The sequence below is a fragment of the Wyeomyia smithii genome, chromosome 1 (genome assembly GCF_029784165.1).
Source record: "Wyeomyia smithii strain HCP4-BCI-WySm-NY-G18 chromosome 1, ASM2978416v1, whole genome shotgun sequence".
Classification (NCBI taxonomy): Eukaryota; Metazoa; Arthropoda; class Insecta; order Diptera; family Culicidae; genus Wyeomyia; species Wyeomyia smithii.
In genome coordinates, this window is record NC_073694.1 from 165,901,407 (window position 1) to 165,924,499 (window position 23,093).

A 23,093-nucleotide genomic window follows, 5' to 3' on the forward strand; every position below is an offset into this window, starting at 1 on the left:
TTGAGATTGATTTTAATTTTTGCTTCTCCTTATTTTTTCATAAAGAAGTCATAATGCAAATCAATTTTGACAATATTTGTTTTTTTTTTTAAATTCTACATCTTTCTAGTTATATATTACTAATTTTTTTCCGGAGAAAGGTCTTACAATTGGGTCCTAAAGTTTTACACGGTTTTCTGATTTTTATATATTAGCTGAAAGAATGCAATTTTTCGAGCGAAGCGTGATTTTTGAAAAATGTTCGTTTATTTGTTTATTGTTTCTCGTCTTCGAATATCGTCCTTCGACATTTAAATGAAGAATAAAAAACTGCAAGCTCATTACCTCAGAAACTAGACAACCGATTTGTACAAAATTTGTGCCTTACGAACGGGCTGTCTCAGCAACCCTTGTTACTTTGTCCGCTGTGTTTAAAAACGTGAATTTAGGGTTATGAAAAGAAACATACTCTGAAGACTGTTTAAACTCACTCGCTTTTCTCAGAGATAACTGAATCGATTTTCATAAAATTAGTGTCAAGTGAAAGAACTAGTTGCCCAGAATCACATTTTGTTGTTATCGGACGGTAACTTTGTCTGTTATTTATCAAAATGTGAAAATTACGAAAGTTCATTCTCAGAAACTACACGACCAATTTGAAAGAATTAGATGAACGGGCTGTCTCATTTTGTCGTATAGAAGGCCCAGCGGTTAAGAAAGTTTTCATACACTTCTTGGGCTGAGTTGACTAAAGGGTTATGCGTATACTATATAGGAGAGAATATATTTTTATTTTGGGTTATAAATTTATGCTATGAAAAAAAGTCGAAGCTTATTCCAGACAATCCAACATTTTTTGCGATGTACTACAATAACAGGATCGAGCAAATTATGAACATGATAACTGACGGAGGTATTATTGATGGAAATCCGATAACAGTTTTATTTACGAAGGCGAGAATACCAGCAACGAGGATCTCCTCATGATCATATTCTTTTCTGAGCTGAGGATGCACCAAAAATCGACACTGAAAACCCAGCAAGCTTTGACAAACTCGTAGATTTTATAGATAAACTTGTAATATGTGAATATGATGATAAAAATCCTTATTGCAAATACTTAAGACATAAGCATACTGCCAATTTTACTGAAGGTAAGCGCAGTAAGCATTTATTCCTAAATTCGTCATGCCCGAAACAAATTCTAAATTCGTCATGCCCGAAACTATGATTCTTCAACCATTAGAATCGGAAAATAAAGCAATTGCCGTCAAAGAAAAATTGAAGAAAATAAAACCTAATAGAGTATTTTTATAGTAGCAAAGAGAAAATCTACAAAAATGTTGATGAAACTGTTCGACCTTACAGATACATGCGCCTACCCAACTGCTCTAAAATGCTCTGTGTAGAAGTTTAAATTTTTTATAAACGGAGAAGCTGCGAGGTAGACATTAATACTACAATAAAACAATTTTGAACATGATGGAAGCTAACGTGAATCTACAGTATGTTTCGGACGAGTATGCTGCAGCTCAATGTATCGTTGAAGGAAAAAGCCTGATACTTAATACTATGTAGTAATACTCAAAGGAATTCTTTTATGATTTGTATTCGGATTCCATTTGAGTGCTGCAAGGAAGTGTTTTGAGACCCCTATTGTCTATAACAGCGATTTTCAACCTTTTTTTGTCCGCGTACCCCTTGGCGACTTTTTTTATATCGATTTTACCCCCTGTCTTGGAATGTTTTCGCAGAGTGCGAGAGGGTAGTGGTAGGTCATGTTGTGGAATTCTATTTCTGGTTTCAAATTGAACTATAGTTTGTTTGATTTCTACAGTCATGTTTTAAGAGCACGATTGAACAACAAAAGTATTACAATGAAAAATTTCTTTGTCCGCCATTACTGATTTTTTTTTCGCGTACCCTCTGTAAGCTTTCGAGTACCCCCGGGGGTACGCGTACCCCAGGTTGAGAACCGCTGGTCTATAATATATTTAAATAATATGCTTCATGGGATTTTCGTTTCGCAATGTATTCTCCAATAAGATGCGTTCAGGGCCGGCGTCACATTATTTTCCCGAGTGGGTAGTAAGCAATGGAGGGGGATAATTCCGTGTGGGTAAGTACCCACAGAGACGTTTTCCGAGTGGGTACTACTACCCACACTACCCACATGAACCGCCGGCCCTGGATGCGTTAAATATTATATAAATAATGTTTCTTACGCTTATTTTCGGATGAAATCATCAAAAATCCGCATTCCTATTTTCGCGCGAATGGATTCCGAATCGTCAAATACCGCTTTACTTGGCTCATTCAAAAATGAAAATAGCATATTTTTCTTCGTCCAAATTGATCTTTTTGTACGAAAATCAGATACAACCGTTAGTGTGAATAAGGCCGAATGAATTTTTGTCCGCTGTTCGTAAAGATACAAAACCTAACTCCAACCCTAACCTTCAAAAACCTAACCTTTTATTTTTAAAAAAACTCAAGCCTATCACGACCACCTCTCGCCACTTCCCGATCCTTCGAACCACTCCGGAATGGTTCTCGGACTGGCGGAAATGATCAATCTACTGGCGCCGGAAACGTTGGCAGTTTTGGTGCTAAACGAAACCAAAATCGACAAAATAGATCGGCTCACCGTTATGATCCACCATCACCACATTCCGACGTGTATCTTCATCAACGATTCAGAGAACTACTATCGCTATATTGCCGACAATTTGAAGAAATCGGTAGCCACCACCAGTCTACTGTTTTGTCATCCAGGTGAAATGCTGCAGGACATTGCAGACCGCCGGTTAGCTCACCGGCTGAGTTTGTACATATTTTTCTGGGGCGCAAAGAAAGTTCCAACCGATCTAGATCGATCGCTTCTGAAAGAACCTCTGCGAGTAGCGGTCATAACTAATCCGAAACAGAACATCTTTAGAATCTTCTACAACCAGGCCAAGCCAAATAACCATGCGAGCTGCTGAGTGCAAACTGGTTCGATGTGAATGACATGACTTTCAAAACGGTACCGTTGCTTCCGACTCCCACCGAGGTGTACAAGAACTTTGAAGGGCGCGTGTTTACTATACCGGTTATTCATGTAAGTTTAAATTCGAGTTTTGGTTTTGATGTAAGTTGAATCCTGTTTTGCAGAAACCGCCGTGGCATTTCGTCAGTCAAAATGAAATGAATGAATCGTGCAATGGAACAGAATACGAGTTCGATTTGCGGGAGAACTGTACCAACGTTGTAGAGGAGATTAGCTTCAAAGTGACCGGTGGCAGAGACCATAATTTGATGCAACTGATTGCCGATAGGATGAACTTCAGCTTCAAATACGTCGAGCAGGAAGATAACATACAAGGAACGGTAATGGGTAGTGAGGGAAACGCTACTTTTAGTGGTGCTCTGGGGATGTTACAGCGCAGGGAAGTTGATCTGTACCTGGGCGATGTCGCTGTAACGTGGGAACGAATGCAGGCTGTTGAGTTTTCGTTTTTTACATTGGCAGATTCGGCCGTATTTACTACGCATGCTCCGCGGAAGCTCAGCGAAGCGTTGGCTTTGGTTAGACCTTTTCAAATCACGGTGTGGCCGCTGGTACTGATTACCATAATGATATCGGGACCTATTTTATATATGATCATTGCACTGCCGTATCGGCTTGAGCAGTGGACCAGCGGCTGGTTTGCAAAAATGACACGTTTGAAAGTTTGTCGCGAGACGTCCTTCTACCATATGCAATACATCCAGGAGATGAACTATCGTGTGCCGCAGCGGACTGAGATTGCGGGGACCCCACAATATCCCAGCTTGGATCGATGTGTTTGGTACACCATCAACGTCTATTTAAGGCAATGTGAGAAAGTGATTATTCACATTTGTATTGTTGCTCAAACAACTTCCTTTCAGCTGCTGTTATTCCATACAACGGCCACGTGGCTCGCTTTTTTTCGATACTTTTGTGGTTATGTGCAACGTATGTTTTGGGAGATGTGTATTCTGCTCAGCTTACATCGCAACTTGCAAGGCCGGCTTGCGAGGCTCCTATTGGTATAACCTAATGTATTTCTTTAGTCTTCATCCACGAATTGTAATTATCGTATTTCCATCTTATTGCATTCCAAGTTATTGTAATTAAATGGAAAAGTTACATATTTTCAATCTGAGGGTACAGAAACCTCATTGAAAACATGTTTCCCAATTCACAGATACATTAGGAAAGCTAGAAGTGCTGATGTAGCGTAACGGGTACCAGTTGCTGGTGGAACGGGAAAGTGCATTTCAAGCCGTTCTAGTCAACAGTAGCGGAATTTTACAACGCCTATATCGCCTCACGCAACGGCATCCTTGTAACGAGTCGTACTTGGTGTCCTCGGTGGAAGAGGGAATACGCATACTGCTCGTCAACTCAAAACGAGCAGTGTTCGGAGGACGTGAAACGTTGTATTTCAACACCAAACGCTACGGTGCGCATCGATTTCAGTTGAGCGAAAAATTATACACGCGTTATTCGGCAGTCGCAGTCCAGTACGGGTCCCCATTTCTAGACAGCTTGAATGAAGTGTAAAATCTGTTTTGCTAACTCTCCAATCGATGCGTAATATTGGAAATGATTTTTTTTCGTTTTTTTAGAATCATGCGCCTTTTCGAGGCAGGAATTATCGAAAAAATAACTATTGCTGAATACGAACGAATGTTTGGCAGTCAAACTGGACAGTTTGCGGACGAGTCGGCCAAAACTACAAGGTCAGAAAGCCTGGAAGCTGAAGGTGGTAAGTCGAAAAAAGCAGTTGAAAGTAACGAAAAGCTGCAACCGATGAACTTACGGATGCTACAGGGAGCGTTTCTGGCATTGGCCTTTGGGCACTCCCTTGGAGGTAGGTTTTTTTTTCTTAAAGAAACAATTAGGCGTCTATAATGACTATTTTGGGGTTAGCGTTTTGCTTTACTTGCACTGTACATCTGGTCGGCGTGCGGCCAGCCGAACCAAAAGTCATTTCATTTTGTATCGAGTTATTAACTCCAGTGTAGATGAAATAGATAGTGTAGATGAAATTTAATATTACAGATCGGACTCGATTATATACAGACTCGATTATATATTGATTCGATTATATATGATTCGATTATATACAAAATTGTATATAATCGAATCATAATTTTTTTTTTCAATTTTAAATATAACTTACCTAAAGCAGCAATGTCGTATAGGGATCGTCCAAAAATACGTAACGCTTGGGGGAGGTAGAGATCTGACGAAACGTCGCAATCAATACTCAAAATTTTGAAGATCTATACAAAGAGCGTTACCCGAGGAAAGAGGGGGTCGAAAATAGTTTTTATTTACGGTACGTAATTAATGGACGTTCCCTTCAGTCCAATATGACGTAACGCAACATGTTTTGACCCAAAACGTTTGTTTTTGAGCCATAATTCTTCAAGTAAAGTAAAGCTGATCTAAAACAGAAATATCGCGAGGGAACGTTCACAAATTATGTAACGCTCAGGAAACGGGAAAGAGTGTTGCAACCCATACGGAAAATTTAAACAAAAAGCACGGCAAAGGGGGAAAGGAGATCAACAATAATTATTCTTGCGTTACGTTATAAATAAGCGCTTCCTTATTGATTCATAAAAGTCCGTTCAAATGTTACATAACGCAAGCAGGGCTGAGGAAATTTTTTATGCCTGGTGTGCTGAGTATTGGAAACATGCTAGACAAAGTGGTGAGGGTTTTCCGGAAGTCCAATATTTATGTCACGTTAAATTAGAATGGACCCTAATATTATTATTTCAATGTTAAGGTTAAGGTGATAGAGATTGACTCTTTTCAAATACTTATTTTTATGAAGTTGAAATCAATACTGGTGAGCAAAAATTTAAATAAATTAAAGGCAATGTTTTTATTAGCCAATCTACTTCTGAATTGCTTGATAACGCAGCACAACAATATCAAAGCTAAAAGAGTAAACAAACACAATACACACTGATCAAAATTTTTCTTAAGGTTTGACTGCAATCAGTCATGTTTAAAACACGCACTGCTACGGAGAAAATATTTAAAACACTACACGGCGTGTATTGCAACTTGCACTGCGTGATGTGTAAGAACGACCGTACACGCCGTGTAGTGTTTCTATGCAAAAGTGGCACCCGTGCAGCACGGTGTAGTGTTCTTGCCATGGCTGACTGCAATAACATAAAGAGTAACTACGAAATCTATACATGCATCAATTTTTGTGAGAAAGGTTTTTTGCGACTTTAAGGGGGTTAGTCAAAAAATTCTATTTATTTATTTAAAAACAACAAAAGATGTATGCAATATAAACAAAAAAAAAATTTTTCTGATTCGATTATATATACATATATTTTTGTAAGAAAGGTTTTTTGCGACTTTAAGGGGGTTAGTCAAAAAAATTCTACTTATTTATTTAAAAACAACAAAAGATGTATGCAAAATAAACAAAAACAAAATTTTCTGATTCGAATATATATACATATATTTTTGTAAGAAAGGTTTTTTGCGACTTTAAGGGGGTTAGTCACAAAAATCCTACTTATTTATTCAAAAACAACAAAATATTTATGCAAAATAAACAAAAAAAAAATAAACAAAAAAAAATAATATATAATAAATTATATACAGGATTCGATTATATACAGTGAAAATTTTTTCGGAGACTGTATATAATCGAGTCCGACCTGTTTTACAACATTCCTGTGTAGCAGTGCGTAGAAAAAAAGTGCAACAAAAATTGACTTTTTTTCTGCCTTGGTTTCTATACATATTTTTTGTGTATTTTGATGCAAAACCTAATTTCCCCGAGTTTGACCATATTTCAACTTAAGGGGCAACAATGGCGCCATTTGGAAATTTTTGAGAAATCGGAAATTTTCCATGTTTTTTCGACGCCATTTTGTTTTAAAGCCAAATATCAAAATTCTAAGAGTTTGTCCGCATATTAGCATCTTCTAACCCTGCTTAAAAAAAACAGATCTTAAATCGGACAAAAACTGAACTGAAAACGATCATTCTACGATTACGCTTTTGTACGGGTTTCAATATAATGCACAAAGCAAAATAATATCGAGAGTCTGTCCGAATCTTCCAGATGGTCTCAAGGTACGATGCTGGTCTAACAAGCCAATCGTCGTAGGTTCGAGTTTCGTCTCGGGAGAGACTGTTAGTGTCAGTAGGATCGTAGCGTTAGCCCCGCAATTGTCCTGTACACTAAATAATTGGCTGCAAAGTCTGTGTAAAAATAAATAGAAGGTCAAGTTCCGAATCGGAATGTTGTAGCACCAAGGCTTTGCCGCAGACAGACGTCCAAGCTGAGTTCCAAACTTGTGTAAAGTTTTTTGTAGTAGCAATCCGTAACCAGATAGCGCTACAAGTTTCGCCAGCCTCGTACACCAGCGAAAAAAAATTTATTGTAGCGATAAGGTCACCAGGCGGCGCTAGTGTACAAGTGATTTATAACGCAATTTACTTTGAAAATTTACACGGAAATTCTGATCAATGTTGTTCTTGCTTGGACGTCTGTCTGTGGCTTTGCTTTTTTCCGATTTAAGATCTTTTTTTCAAGATAAGTAAGAAGATGCTAATAGGTAGACAAACTCTTAGAATTTTGATTTTTGGCTTCAAAACAAAATGGCGTCGAAAGAACAACGAAAATTTCCGATTTCTCAAAATGGCGCCATTGTTGCCCCTTAAGTTGAAATATGTTCAAACTCGGGGATATTTGGTTTTGCATCAAACTTCATCAAAAAATCATACACAGAAGCCAAGGCAAAAAAATTGTTGCACTGTGTTATCGACATATTCTGTCACCATATCACTCGGTCTTGGGCTGCTATCTGCTAACATCTGTTACGCGGGCATCCTCGTCGACAGCACACATCCAACGAGTGCGGAATCTACCCCGAAGTCGATGGCCTCTATCGCAATTCCTGCTAAATATAGTTTTTGCCCACTGAAATCGCCGTATTGTATCCGCTTGACTATATTCGCCGATTTGTAAGACTGATGGTACACTTCATGGTTTATGCGTCTGTGCCAAACATATTTTTCCAGTTTGCCGCCAAGGCAAAATTCTACGCTCAAAAACACCAAGAGCTCGCCGAACAGCCTCTTTCAGTGTCATTGCTTCATGGCCATAGAGAGCCACCGGGAGGATCATTGTTTTATAGTGTTAGTTCTGTAAGGGTTTGCAGGATCTATCACCACTTCTACCAGCCATCATGTACTTCGACAAGCTGTCTTCTCACAACTTTCTTTTGAGAGGTTCAAAGGCCTCTTCCATCATTTTACGGGTAATACTAATGATGTCGATATCGTCCGCAAAACTTAGGAGCATGTGACACTTCGTAATGGTGGTGCCATTTCTCTGCACGCCTGGCCGCCATATAGCTCCTTCCAATGCGATGTTGAACAACAAGTTTGACAGCCCGTGCTACGTGGCCAGCCAACTGCAATCTGCCGTTTTTCATCAGCTTGACAATATCTGCGTGTTTGTATAAGACCCCAAGCGCTCGTCGATCGGCCTCCTTCCACGCCCACGATTCGTCGAAAACACTTCGAAAATATCCCCATTCATCTCCACTGCAGCTCCAACACCCGTAGAATTACCACGCTTTCTGCCAGCCACCATGTTCTTCGTTTTGGCTGTGTTTATGATGATTTTCGTTAGCCTAGGTCTATACCGATTGTTCTGATTCGTATCATCCTCTGACTTGTTCGTAGTATGTTTATTTCAGTATGTTGCCTAACTAGGTCTGCGATGCCTAGTTTCGCGACGGGGTTGTCATCTTGGATGTAGCTGGCGAGACACCGCATGTCATAGTTCAGCTGTCCGCTCCGGATCATTCGCTGTTCGTGTCACCCCTAACCTGAGGAACGGACACCTAGGTAAGCTGCTCTCCAAGAAGAACAACGTCGCCTTTCCTGTCAGCATACGACCAAGTTCCCATTGGTTCAACGATCTTCCTCTGGTTGCTCGCTTACCAGTCGGTAACACGTGGAGGTAGGGATAGGAGTTGCTGAGCATTATGCTTTGGACCACACTGGGGTTTATTTTATGCCGTTTACCAACCCCACAGGTTGTCCATAATTCTCAATACCCATTCTGTTCCTTTCGACGCCTCTGTCTTCAGTGCTCGCAGTTCAACAGCACTCTAAATGTTGTTTCCAACGCCTGGCCACCTCTGATTTATTAGTAATCAGGTTTCCCTCCTTGTTGTTGTACATGATGTTAACCTTTCTGTAGAAGCTCGATTTCAATACGTTGGGCGAGGATCTTGCATATAAAAAATAGTGATCAGAATCAACTTTGGTCATCCGAACGACCTTACGTCAGTAACGTCTGAATAGTGCCGACCTGGGAGGGAGAAACGAATACTACACTCAAAACAGAGAACACGCACATGCGTCGTTTTCTGATAGCGTGTAACTATCTTCTTGCTGTAACGCATGCATGACTCAAACGAAGTTTTTAGTAACATCAGGAATTCGCGTTGACGGTGTTGCTGATATTTGTTCGGTTTTTGCTTGCGAAAAAGAAGAAAGGAAATATTTTTGCTTTTGTCATCACGCACATTTTGACAATTACATATGAGAGCTCACATAAGTGCGAATAGCCTTCAAAATCTTTTTCAACGCGAATAATGTGCAAATTTTACAGACTAATTTTTCGAGTATGTGTTTTTTTTTTCAATTTGCCGTTATATGAAAGTTTTTTCAGAGTTTTGAATTCGACCGTAGTGAAGTATGTTCGAAATTGTAACCAAAGCCTTAAATCCAGAGAAGCGCAAGTTAAATAATCGAAGTACGCTAGCATGATTATTACTTAAAGCTTATGATATTTATTATTTCACGTAAAAACAAACCAAAATATTTTGTGAAACGACAATGAATGCAAAAACTGTTTGCGATGAATATTTTTTCGAGCAACTGAAAGGTTTCAGTTATAACAATACTTATCGCAAAACAAGGCTTTTTTTTCCTTGGTTCAAATTGACAGTCGATGACAGCTCATTCTGGTTCATTTTGACACTTACACAGCTTCGTATCCGTTTCTCCCTCCCAGGTGCCGACCATCGATCAGAAGAACATGGTCGATCTGCGTGCTTTCGTGGTGTGCTTTCGAATATTCCGGCCTGCAAAATATGTACTACAAGTAGCCTTGCAGCGAAATTGATAAAACTCAGGCCATTTTCGTTCGTGGTAGAGTGGAAGTGGAAGCAAATGTGGTATTTAAATGAAGTGTCCGTAATAGGATCTACTGCCCGGACCACATTCATTTTCTGCAGCTCCCTGGCCAGGAAACCTGTGCGTGTCTTTTTGAGTATAGTCCTTACATTCCAAGTACCGAGTTTCCAATAATCGTTGTCCTTTTCCATTTGCCTAGGTCCATGCCGATTATTCCGTTCCGCATTCTCTGGACTGCCGTTCAAATCATTTTAGTCCCATGTTCATACAAATCTTATGCACGCTGTGACAACTATGCTTTGAACGGCAGTGAATTTTTTTTTCTTCATCTATAATTTATTTGACACGGCACAAATACAATTCAATGTTTAACGGCGCCAATTATATCTGGTAGCTTACTTTCTAAAGTATCTTAATAACTAAAAGCAAATTTTTTATCCTCGCTGCCGACTACGAGCTGAAACTAAATGTAACTTAAAGCTATAATATTTTGCATTAAAAGCACTGGTTTACTGTATGATGGTTTTCATTGCCATAGGTAAGCACATGTTCCGCTGCTGGGCCAAGATATTACGGACTGGCATATTGGGTTGTCTCCCTCGGGACCTGAGAGTATCGTGCGGGACTAGTTGCTGTTTCCGGATCCGGGGTCTTAACGTGTTCTTGTCGTTTGGTTGGATGTAGGCGGAAGGGAATAGGATTAAACTGGGGCGTGGATGGATTTCAGGAAAACGTATATAAGGGACATGTAGGATAGGTCACGGCTCGCCAAGACATCACGAACAGGAACAGCCGGCTGCCTACTTTCGGCCTGCAGGGAAGCTATTAATTTAGACCTGGCGTCACGGTGTACAGGGCATGACCAAACCACATGCTCTATTTCGTGATAACCTTCACCACAGGCACAGATACCACTTTCCCCGAGCCCAACACGACGGAGATGCGCGTCAAATCTATAGTGATTGGACATTAGCCGGGACATCACGCAAATGAAATCCCGACCTACATCCAACCCCTTGAACCACGGGTTCGTCGATACTTTGGGGATTATGGAATGTAACCACCTTCCCAATTCCCCTCTGGTCCAAGCATTTTGCCAACTGATGATCGTATTCTGACGTACAAGTGCGAAAAATTCATTAAAAGCAATTGGTCTTTCGTAAATATCACCGTTTGTTGCGCCCACCTTAGCGAAAGAGTCCGCTTTCTCATTTCCCGGTATAGAGTAGTGAGAAGGGACCCACGCTAAGGTAATCTGAAACGATTTTTCGGATAAAGCACTCAGATGTTCCCGTATTTTCCCCAGGAAATACGGAGAGTGCTTAACATCTTTCATCGATCGGAGAGCCTCAATGGAACTGAGACTGTCCGCAAAGATGAAATAATGGTCCGTGGGCAACGGCGGTTCGTAGTAATTCATATTCCGATGCTACCGTACTAGGGCTCGCGACGAGGCTACCGTCTCAGATATAGCTGACGAGGCTTCGCTTTTCCAGTCAGTATATGATATGGCATCTCGTGGAGTTTGGGACACATGCCCAGCCGTTTACCAACCAGTGTAGAAAACATACGGTGCGGTAAACTATGAACGCCAATTACTCGAAATGATGTTTCCGGCGCATGGTTTGGCTGCACACCGACCATTTTTTATGTCACTTTACTCAACTTTCATCGTATAATGACAAACAATATAGACCATTTTATGAACTGACAGGTGTCACGACTCACGGATCCTGCTGATATTGATGTTGCTTTTACGTGCGTTATGTGCAGAGATGCCAGACTTTTTTTTGGCAAGTCTGTATAATCCATAAAAATGTCTGTATAAGTCTGTATACCGCTGCGAAAAAAAGTTACCGATACATTGATACCTAATTATTTGTCGACCTGTCAGATTGTTTTGTTTTATTGCTTGTTTTGATTGTTCTTTTTCGAGTCTATCATAGTTGGTCGATTAATCGATAACTAATTTATCTTTTAAATCTAAGTAACACATAGAAGTAAGAGTCTTTCCCGTGATAAAAATCGTCGTTCGTCGTAATGTAGCTAAACTGATACATGATGGCAGAAGTCTCGCGGTTATAAAAATAGTACCGTCAAGGTTTGGGACATTTTAAGCAATTCTTCAACGTTGGATATTGCTCCGAATAGAACAAACCAATATAACCTGCATGGCAATCGATCGAGACAATCAGCTGTTTGTTACTGGGGGCGAAACAGGCAGATTAGTGCCCACGGGGCCGATAAAAACCCCGATAGCCTGACTCGATTCCCGTTGTCATGATTTCACTCTCAAAAACGCAAGATTATTATGTTCAGCAAAGTGTTCAGTTCCTAGTTCACTTTTTCCAGCAACGGCTACAGTGACTTTTGGTTTTTGTGTTCGTTTTTTTTGTGTATACTGGTAAAAGCATTATGTAGAATATCAGATATCTGTGTAATATCTGTATAATACTAAATGTCTGTATAAAATCTGTAGGCTTATGCGTGTCTGTATCGCAACACAGAAAGTCTGTATAATACAGATTTGTCTGTATATCTGGCATCTCTGGTTATGTGAGCGGTTCCGAGCTTTCTGTCAAAATTTCATTAATGAATTGAGTTCAGAAACGTCTCGTAAAACAGTCTATAATGGATTTTCCCGTATCATGTAATTTCCTGATCATCTATTAAAGTTCCGTGGAATCGTTTGAGCTAATTTCTTATTTTTTGAAAAATTGTCTCACAAAACCCTTTGGGCGTAAATTATTAAAAAAAGTTGAGCCACACGGAGTGAAAACTTGCATCAATAATAGAACAACGTTTATTATTGAAAATGATTTTTGAAAGTTTATTAAATCTTAAAATAAACTTGCTCAATTCTCAATAATTGACATTGTATTATTGTTACGCTTTGTATCCAGGTTGCGACTTTTTGTACAAAAGTTGAAAACTAACTGAACCAGCTGATGCTGATCGCGACTGTCTAATTAATTGCCTTATTATAAAAATATATATAAAAAATAGATTGGATTTATTTAGGGCCATTAATATTTCGATCTACTTTTACTTGTCCGCGTATTCTACTTCATATAAATTTTTATGTCACTTCTGTTCAGTGTGAAATAATCGTTCATCCGTATACTATTTCAGCAATAATTCTCATATTGGAAAATAAAACGGTATATTTGGGCCGGGTGTACGAGCGCTTTAGGAGCAGAGACGAGCGATCAGGCCTCATGAGATCAATGAATTGCAAAGCAGTGAGATTGTTTCGTCGTTTTTGGCGAAAACTCCTTGAAGCAATTCGCAACATTTCACCGTAAATCTTTCATCGCGCGCGGGTTTGGGAAATATTTCATTCAGATAAAATCGTCGATAAAGTAGAATAAATTGGTAGCAAGCTTTAGGGTAATTGCACGTTAGATCTTTAGGATTTTTAGGGTAATTGCACAACCAGAGAAGCTAGAGTTCTTCAGACATATCAATATAACGTGTATTATAGCCTATTACCCATTTGTAAAATCTGTCTGACCGTACGAAAGTCTTCTTTCTTCCTCAAAATTGTATTACTGTGGTCAACGAGAACAATACTCTTTGAACTATTGCTTTCGTGATAGACATATAGGTAAATTGATATTTTTCTAAGGATATAGATTTTACTTTTTTTGAAAGTATTGTTTTATTTTAAGTGTTCGCGAAGTGAACCCAGATATTTCATCATATCTTTATCATCTTCATCAACGTTAAGTCGGAGACTGCTCGCGCGTTGCATCTAAATTATTACAGCGGAAATCGAAGTAGATTTCGTTTAGTCGATAAATATCAATATCATAGTATTATCTACAGATGGATCAACAACGCGCAATAGTTTAAGGTATAAAGAGCATCACCTTACGAGGATATATACGGTAATTTGAGGTTGTCTCGGTTTAGTCAAAAATCCTGTATCCTCGCGTACGTTTTATTGTTGCGGTGTTACATTGTCAAACTAAATAAGTTCGAATCACATTATGAATATCGTGGCGGATGTAATAAACTTGTAGACGCGGCACTTGTTCTGAAGAACCCGACATTAGCGCATCGTTTACCAAAACGAACCCTGCTGTATCCCTTCCCCTTTATCCAACATCCCAGTGATTTCTCGTGGAAGTGCAGAGGTGTTCTCGGCTTCCAATAAAGCGAGTATCACATCAACATATTCCTATACAAACTCCTTCTTTGACCTGCATTCGGATGCGGCCGGCGCTGGTATTGCCTAATATAAAGATTTAGGTCACCTGTTTTTACACATTGAGGATGCATGTTGGTCCCAAACATCATCTGTTGGTTCTTTGTGTAATTACAGCTGATCTGGCAATAACGGAGTAGCAACCGCGGGCGGTCAATCATGCTCATGCTCATGCTCAAGTATTGTTTTATTTTAAGTGCGTATCAAGGTATCAATGAAAAAAAAGATAAAAGTGTTTTATAATATAGAAACTCAGTATAATACAGAATTGTCTGTATTTTTGACATGCACAACACTTCACCACATTGTTTACAAACAAAGGCGCGTAGCTGACTGGACTCTTCTGCTTTCTCGCACTGCACTAACCGCAGCCCATAACAAAACGAATGAATCGTTCAACTATAGAAGACATTGTGTTAAATGTTAAAAAACCTGTAGTTTTCCATAATCTCGAAATTCCCTGGGAGTGCTTCAAACATACGTTCGAGGAATGGTTGAGCTGGTTGTATGATGCTTGTCCTAGTCTCGCGTTCGACAGTGGAACACTGCAGAACGGCACTCGGCCACAGTGGGAACGAACACGCACGAAGGTACAAATGACGGCGAAGGATTTCTACCGGGACGCCAGTGCACATCAGGGTCATTTCAACGACAATTGGGCTTCCTACAGTTATCGTTCAATTCGCGAACTGCCACCGGAATGTCGTGCGGGAGTTGATTTCGGTGTGCTAGGATTTCCCGATGTTGCTGAAGATGTTTCGTTTTGGATTGGCTCGAAAGGGGCACATACAGCGTGTCATTACGATACTTACGGATGTAATATAGTGGTTCAGGTATTTGGACGTAAATCGTGGCTGTTGTTCCCACCGGAGGCAAAGCTTCACCGCAGCCGAGTTCCCTACGAGGAATCTAGTGTATACTGTGAGGAGAATTTTTACAGTCCAGCCTCATATTCGACAGTTATCGGTAGGATATTTGTGGTTGCTTGATTGCGTAGAAGTTTGAAAGATATTTTTTCAGCTTTGGAAAACGATGCTTATTATGTGGTTCTGGAACCTGGCATGGTTCTTGTGATTCCTCCGAAATGGTGGCATTATGTTGAGACTTTGGAATGTTCACTCAATTTCAATACTTGGCTTCCTCTAGTAAGTGTATGCTTGTTATATTCAACATACTGAATCACAGTTTAAAGCAGGTATTAGACGAAGCAAATATTTGCTATTTTTGGTACGATTTTTATTTGCACAAAATAAAATCTGTATTGAAAAATAGCAAATATTTGCTTCGTCTAATACCTGCTTAACGTTACAGGAAAGTGACACCGAAGAACACATTTCCGAATGTTTAACTCGTTTAATTGTAAAAGACTACTCAAAGCACTTACCGGCTAGCAGTCTTCGACATGTTTTCAACCCAAACGAGGTATACAGACCATCTAGAAGTAAGTCAACTGATTTTCTTTAATTGTTAAACTTTACTCTAGCTAACTAGCTTGGATGTTCCATCCTCATCGGAACTTCAGAACACTTTACGATATCTGCTTGAGCAACAGTCATCTAACAAACGCCAGCATTTGGCGAAAGCTGGGCACCCCACTAACTACCTCAGCCAGAACGTACTGGATGGACTGCTTGAGACATGGGTAGATTTTGTTACCACAGTTGATAAACTTGAAAATCATGAGTTTTTCCATATGATGAAAACTAACGGTCGACGTTTCGATCCCGACCTAAATAGGTCCAGCGATGAGGAAGAAACAAATGCGGCAGCTGAACATGCAATCAATCTGTCCTGTCATCCCGATCTAATTCGTTTAACTAGAGAATCGCTTGTAGGCGAAAATAAGATCAACTTTGAATGATAATTGTTTTCAATTTTTATTTGAATGATTTGTTGTACAAAAGTTTTATCCCTGCTCTTGAGACGGACTAATAAGAGCTGAAATTCTACTTAGAATACAATGCTTGGCTAATGCTTAAGTTATAGTCGCTTTAATCCGTATCAGTATGGATGGGGGATTAGATAATAAGTTAGATTTTGTTTATCCGGTACAATAACAGTATAGTTGTTTATATAAGACTGGCAGCTGAGAATAAAATACACGCTTCGCCTACTTAATCCGATTGGATTGAAAGTATATAAAAACGGAATTGATTACTAGCGGTACTTATTTCGCTTATTAAGGTAAGTAGATACAATATCCAATGAAGCTTACACAGATAGCCACTATATAAAAACTTGCTCCGATGCGAGTGCTTCGGTGAAAGGCTTCACGATTACGCTCGTCACAAAGCAAAAGATCAGTCCAAAAAAGATTGAGATCGGTAGCGCCGGTAACGCCTTCCGGAAGATCGCTAATAGCAACAGCGTCAGGCAAAGTCCCTACAATAATGATTAGTAATGATCCTGCTAATATTGCATTATGACTATACTGACCACCAAAATCGCCACGAAGCAGGCTATCGTGGTATTCCAGTCCCCGTAACTAGATGCTTTTCCTACCAGCACCGAGTAGAAGATGAAGTCGCCCAGGCCGAGCTTAATACCACCTGTAACGAGTAGCAAGTATGAAACGTTTGCCAAATAAGCCTTGGAAGTCTATTGTGATTCTTACGCTCTTCTGCCTGTTCGTATAGTGGAACCTGTTGCGAGTCGCCGGTACCTCGGTTATCTGAAGCAGATCTACGCTCGGTGTCGGCTGTTACGGTTCGGTATTCCGGACGGTTTGGATTACTTGCAACGTTGGCTTGTACTTCGATTTGCCGTCGAGTAACACGTTGTTGCCGAGACGAAGCCCACTCTTGAGTGAAACCTCCGGAAGGATCTGTCGAAAGATTCCAGATTAGTTAATGTGCTTTACGTTGGTTTTGAATATCTAGGATTTCTTTTAGATTCGTTCAAGTGTGAATAAAACCAACACCTTCCACATCCCGAAAGCTTTAGATCCAAAAAAGGCGAATCTGATCGCTGCGACACAAAAGCACGATTACCCTTGACTGCAACGGAAGTAGGTTCCGTATTGCGTGGCCCAACGTTTACACGATACGTGACCAGTGGCGTACCTTCAGCATTATCCGATGGTTGCTGTTGGTTGTGTACCGGTGTTCCAGTCGAACCATAGCTGGTTACACCGGTTGCTATGGTCCGTTCTCCGCTGATACCTCCCGTTGACCGTGTTAGGGCTTCTTCGCTCGGATCGGCATGCGTTCCCATATAAGAATACATTATAGTTGCTGTCGAAGTAAAAAATTAAAATTCTGCTCAGATTATTATTGCCCGTCTAAACTCACAAGAATATATCAAAGCTGGAAAAATTTGTTCATTGCGTTCGTGCGCCGTTTCGACCAGTATCCGCAGCGGCCCTTTAGGAGTTAATACAGCAATCAGATCTGGAACAAAAATCGGTTGATAAAAATTCAATACAGCAACGTTTCACAGTAGCTCTCTCACCCCATATCGAAATAACCGCCAACACAACCCATGTAGTCCATTCGGGCAAATATTTAATAAATACCAGCGCCATTAGCGCGGCAATAAATATCAGGTATCCTTGCTGCAGCCGCAGTGGACCCTGCCAGTGGATCGAAATCATACCTACTACGCCGAAATTCCACATTAGCAGCAACGCCGTTGGATAATCGAACGGAATATTGTAAGCCCGTAAAACCTCCCTACAGTCGGAAGAAAATATTTTCAATCAGTCAAAACCTTATTTTTAAACTAGGTATACATTAAACACTTACTCCAAGTAAAAATAACTGAACAAGAACAACAGCATCAGTGAGGACATAATCAACCAGCCGTGGATTACTTTATAGCAGCGCCGTTTGTACAGTACGATCAGAAGAATGGTCATTATCACGATCACTGTCATCAGAATCATCGAGTTGGCTAATGCGTTCCAAATTTTAGTGCCAGTATCATCGGATAACTCGTGAAACGGTGTGTACACCAAGTACACATCTTTGGTGGAGTAAAAATTGATCGAGCTTATAGTGGCTACTACTACTAGCATGCACAGCGTGACGGGGACAAAGAGTTTGATCACATGCTGGGCACCGTATTTGAGACCTTCTTCCTCCTCCTCCCGCTGATGCGCAGCTGGATCGGAAGGATCACTTCGACCTGGTGCCTGCGATTGATTTCCCGTTGTTGAACCAGTCCGATTATTTGGGTCACGGATTGTAACCTGCGGGAGGTTATCCGTAGTCTACAACGAACACAATCATGTTAATCAGTAAAAAAACCTAAATACAAATCAACAGACCCCGTATGAAGGGCGAGCTCCTCCTTCCTCAGGTGGGAACTTTTGCCATCGCTTATGTTTAGCACCCCGACCGTCGACCGAATCAGATTCGGAGCCAGTACCCCGCGCTATCTGTCCGGCCAGTGGTGCAGCAGCGGGACCGGACGACGTGGGCACTGTTGTGTGATCCAAGTTAATGTGTCCATCCATTAGGATTGACTAAGTTGTTTCTACTTCGTCTCTACTGGTAGTCTTTCTTTGCTAAGAAAATGGTGCGTTTGAAGTATGAATCACACCAGAACTAGTATCACTGTGCGTCTAAAATAAGGATATAACTGTTTTTGCCTGAGAATGTCTTCATTAAAGCACGATACGGGTTATTAAATTTGAGAAACTTCAACGATGCACAGTTTTTGGTAGAAAATTTCTCCCGAATTGTTTCCCCAATTATACTGCACACGCATAGAAACAATTCAGCGATAGATCCCGTCAATCGTCTATTGACAGCTTCTAGACACAATCGAGATTGTCAGTTGATGTATGGCAGGGTTGTCAGTCACATTTAAATCGATATTTTCCAGGGTTGTTAACACGGTAGATTTTCGTCGACAATCGTCATTGTTGATACCGATAACGTCTGCGACCAGATTCGCCTTTATTGACGATGACGATGGCGTCTTCAAACATTAACGTTATATGCGATGATGATAGTCACCAGCCGTTATCAGTTCACTAACGCCTTATGTCAATTTTGGCTGCTGTGGTTGTGGTAGCGCAGCAACTTCACCGGGCGTTGCTATTTGGGCTTGGGAAATAACAACCCTTTCCTTGGATAGCAGCGAGTTAATAAATTTGGCAACACAGTAGCAGCTGGCTTAACCCAACAGGCTGTAAACAGGCAAGGCAAATAGTTTAAAGGGCCTTGTTTGTCAATATTGATGACGTAGAAGTCCAAAAACAATGTTCGGTGCATTTTTTGATATTTTTCACAAGTTATGACAGTTTACTGCTGAAAAAGTCTTCTTGTGACAATAAACAATGTGGAATACTGTGGGGAATGGGAAAACTGACTAACCCCTCGGTTAGTTCTTGCTTGCCATAAAACATGAGCCACAGGGCTAATAACATCATCTGCGTGGGTGAAGATCGGTTCCTATTCGGCTAGCCATGCATCGGTCAGTTGACTCAGGTTGTGCGGTCGGTTTGAGCCTCGACTGTACTGCGAGCCCGAACTCTGCCTCTTTTACTTGTCGAACGGGTAGTGTATCGTAAATAAGCACCACTGACTGTTTGGACTGTGATCACAATTGATTTGTGTTTTGATTTAAAAGTTAAATAAACGGTTCTTATTTTCGTTGATTAGTATAAATAGCAATAAGAAACGGCAATTTTATAGATCAAATCCAATTGATTCCATGTTTTGGTTCAGTCCTTTTGCCGCGTCAAATATTCCGCCCGGTAAATAACCGCATTTACGAAACACTCTGGTGCAATCAAAAGTTGAAAATTCGTTTAAAGTTTTTGATATGGTAGTTATTATCCTAGAAGAGTTTTCTTTGTAATTTATTTTCAGCTTACGCCTACAGTAACCGAAAATGAATTCAATTGGATTGAAATATGGAGTGGACGGAGGTAGAAAAACTACGTGGATACCCATACACCTCAGATACTCCACTATACGATAATGGCAATGAATTCTAGCCCCATCAAGAATCCAAACAGAATTCACACCTGGGTGCTTAAACACATTTCTGCTGTTAGCAATGTTGCGACAGCACTCCATCCGTCATGTACGAGTCCGAAATTCCGTTTTGATTAAGGAAACACAGTAAGGATACACGGGCCTTGCGATTAAATTCTCCTCTGAAAATGAGTCGCTTCCCTTTCATCGCGTATCCACGATTTCGTAGCATTCCTCTGTTGTCAATTGACACTTCATCCAGAAAAACTAGATTATGTAGATCCCAATCAATGTTTGCAAGCTCTTTGACAAAAAAACAAATTTTGTCTTCTTGGGTTTGGATTGCTCTCCGTTCAAGTACCTTCCAAGTAAATCCTTCTTCATGTAGGATGACGGATATTGAAGATGTACTGATAGGAATATTAAAGGCCTTCAGGAAAGCTTCTTTAGCCTCATTGAGGAAAAGAGTAGGTTTCTTCTTGAAAAGGTTGATTATCCTGGCTCTTACCGAATCGCAAATAAACTCGCTGCCTTGTCTTTCGGGATATAATGCCGTGCTGTTGATAATTTTGAATCCATCTAGTAATTGTACTACACACTTAGATATTATCACCGAGTACGGTAAAATACAATACCGAGATTTCAACAGCTGAGATCTCGGTAATACATCAAAATTCCGAGATTCTGTAAAACCAAAAATTGAAAACCTGTCAAGCTTTAACGAGATTCTCGGTAATGTTTTACCGAAATACTCAATAAATAATTACGAAACTCGGAAAATTCAACTGTCGAATTATTACGAGAACTTCGGTAAAATTTACTGAAGCACGTATTTTGCGATTTTTTCCGAGCCTTTGGCATCCCTATACTGAGTAACAGTGAATGACAATGAACTCATGTCCTGGGCTCAAATTAATTTGTACCCGCTGTCAGCAGTAAGATAAAGATGTATGAAAATTAGCGGTGATATGCTATCTCGATTTTACAGGTTGAGATGTTAGCCCTTGAAATATGGCGTGATGCCAGAGGGGTGATTTTTTCAGATAAACTCAGAATATGATCAAAACCGATTAAATATACAAATAAATTTATTAATTATTGAGTCAACTGATTCAACAAAACAGAGCATTAGTGTAATAGGACAGTTGTATTGCTTCTAGGAAATAAAGTAGTAACTACCACTCTGCAACTTCCATCCGGCGAAGCGAGTCGATAACCTGCAAAATTGAGTGAAGAAAGAATTGAATTAATCCTTTGTCTTCAAATATTCTTCGCAGCAAAATAAAAACAAGATCTAAAAAAGTATCCAGCTTTTTACGTGCCATAATGGCAAACGCTATAATGCAAAGTTCGCAATAAATTACCCACCCTTTTGACAACTCTGCTTACGTCAGTTTGAAGTCTTCATATATTTTATCAAAAGAAATATATATCTGGCAACATTTGTGTTGCCAATTTTTCAGAATTCGCAAATCTGACGTAAGCAGAGAGGTTCGCATATTACGAACAAGCATTATAGCGACCGCCATTATGGTGCGTAAAAATCTGGATACTCACTCAATATTTAAGTTGGTCTGCAGATTTTTCCATAATAATAATCAGCCACAAATCCTGATAGTTTTACATCTACTCCGAAATACGAACAAAACTATTAGTGAAGCACCCGTTATTTTGACAGTTCTGTTTTCCGGAATCTCGGTAAGAGCTTTTTTGTTCGACGAAATCTCGGTTGAATGATGTCAGGGTTCCGAGTTTCGGTATTTAAGTTTACTGAACTCGTAAATTCTCTTCGGTTTTCTTCGGTAAACAAATTTACAGTATTCCGGTAAACACGTTCGGTTTCCGATTTCTCAGTAATTTTTTTACAGAATAACGGTAAACCAAAAAGTTTTCAAGTAGTTCGGTATTAAGTATTACCGAGAAACCATTGTGCAGTTAAGTGTGTAGGATGTTTTCCGTAAATTTGAGAACATTGCCGTTTAGACAACTGCAGAAAGTAAAAACCGTAGAGAGCATGGTATTTCGTATTAGTTGTTGCGTGTTGGTTAAAAACTGCATGATTTAATTTGAATATTTTTAAATACGCTTCAAACAAATTTAAGCCCGGGTTGAAATCGCGAACGAATTATACTTGAAAATTGAATATCCGAAATTTGATGATTCCTCATGCGTTTTTCATGTTTTTCTAATGTTTTCACTATTCGCGGCTTGGGGCAAGACACTATTGATATATTGCGAAATATTTCCAATATTCAATATTACGAAGCATTTATCGTTGCATTTTTGAGCACCCCGCTATTTATATCAGCTTATTGATGTTATATCTCGCCAAACATGTGAAAAGGGCCCATGTGCCATATGTAAACAAGCCAAATTTTCTCGTTTTTTGATCAATACAAGCGAAATCTGCTCTTACCAATAAGATTTATTGATAAAAGAATTCACTCTTTATCAAAAAATCTTATTTGTACGAGTAGAATAAGCTTGTATTCATTGAAAAACGTGAAATTGTGGCTTGTTTACATATGGCACATGGGCCCTTTTCACATGTTTAGCGAGATATTATCGTTGGAGGGTTGTCAATTGTCAGATAAACGATAACTATTAAAATATATCTACCGATATCGAGTAATATTATCGAAATATTTTTCATGAAAATAAAGGTGTCTAGCCCCTAGATTAGTGATGTTTTACATGGAAAAAAATCAACCGTTCTGCTAACACTGCTCGTGAGTGCCCGATGCCACTTGTGTGAATTCGCCCAAGA

The 23,093-nt window shown here is 39.8% G+C and overlaps 3 protein-coding genes across 4 annotated transcripts; 2 read left to right on the forward strand and 1 right to left on the reverse strand.

The window, feature by feature from the left end:
* Nucleotides 1-2,494: 2,494 nt before the first annotated feature.
* Nucleotides 2,495-14,776, forward strand: LOC129718711 (ionotropic receptor 40a). Its single transcript, XM_055669755.1, is given in 8 exon segments — nucleotides 2,495-2,951; nucleotides 2,954-3,079; nucleotides 3,133-3,838; nucleotides 3,892-4,032; nucleotides 4,191-4,545; nucleotides 4,615-4,859; nucleotides 13,322-13,796; nucleotides 14,597-14,776. Coding segments are annotated over 7 exon segments (2,172 nt in total). The 5' UTR covers nucleotides 2,495-2,525; the 3' UTR covers nucleotides 13,495-13,796; nucleotides 14,597-14,776.
* On the forward strand, nucleotides 14,691-16,411 carry LOC129718713 (HSPB1-associated protein 1). Its single transcript, XM_055669758.1, has 4 exons — nucleotides 14,691-15,365; nucleotides 15,420-15,544; nucleotides 15,711-15,821; nucleotides 15,883-16,411. The coding sequence occupies exons 1-4, from the start codon at nucleotides 14,786-14,788 to the stop codon at nucleotides 16,258-16,260; spliced, it is 1,194 nt and encodes a 397-aa protein (XP_055525733.1). The 5' UTR covers nucleotides 14,691-14,785; the 3' UTR covers nucleotides 16,261-16,411.
* On the reverse strand, nucleotides 16,258-19,148 carry LOC129718712 (presenilin-2). 2 transcript variants are annotated; one of them, XM_055669757.1, is made up of 8 exons: nucleotides 18,667-19,148; nucleotides 18,143-18,609; nucleotides 17,850-18,070; nucleotides 17,690-17,788; nucleotides 17,462-17,632; nucleotides 17,014-17,223; nucleotides 16,836-16,948; nucleotides 16,258-16,781 (listed from the first exon to the last, which is right to left on the reverse strand). In XM_055669757.1, the coding sequence occupies exons 1-8, from the start codon at nucleotides 18,853-18,855 to the stop codon at nucleotides 16,626-16,628; spliced, it is 1,626 nt and encodes a 541-aa protein (XP_055525732.1). In that variant the 5' UTR covers nucleotides 18,856-19,148; the 3' UTR covers nucleotides 16,258-16,625. The 2 variants fall into 2 exon arrangements, with proteins under 2 accessions (XP_055525732.1, XP_055525731.1); XM_055669756.1 differs by having other exon boundaries at nucleotides 17,390-17,632.
* Between the last annotated feature and the right edge of the window lie 3,945 nt (nucleotides 19,149-23,093).

Bases quoted from the DNA above. Each gene is read 5' to 3' on its own strand.
- LOC129718713 (XM_055669758.1), top strand. From the start codon at position 14,786: ATGAATCGTTCAACTATAGAAGACATTGTGTTAAATGTTAAAAAACCT. The intron at 15,545-15,710 runs GTAAGTGTATGC...TTAACGTTACAG, and splicing joins TCAATACTTGGCTTCCTCTA to GAAAGTGACACCGAAGAACA. The intron at 15,822-15,882 runs GTATACAGACCA...ACTTTACTCTAG, and splicing joins ATGTTTTCAACCCAAACGAG to CTAACTAGCTTGGATGTTCC.
- LOC129718712 (XM_055669756.1), bottom strand. From the start codon at position 18,855: ATGGATGGACACATTAACTTGGATCACACAACAGTGCCCACGTCGTCC. The intron at 17,789-17,849 runs GTGAGAGAGCTA...TTTTTGTTCCAG, and splicing joins GGCGGTTATTTCGATATGGG to ATCTGATTGCTGTATTAACT. The intron at 16,782-16,835 runs GTCAGTATAGTC...TCATTATTGTAG, and splicing joins GCTTCGTGGCGATTTTGGTG to GGACTTTGCCTGACGCTGTT.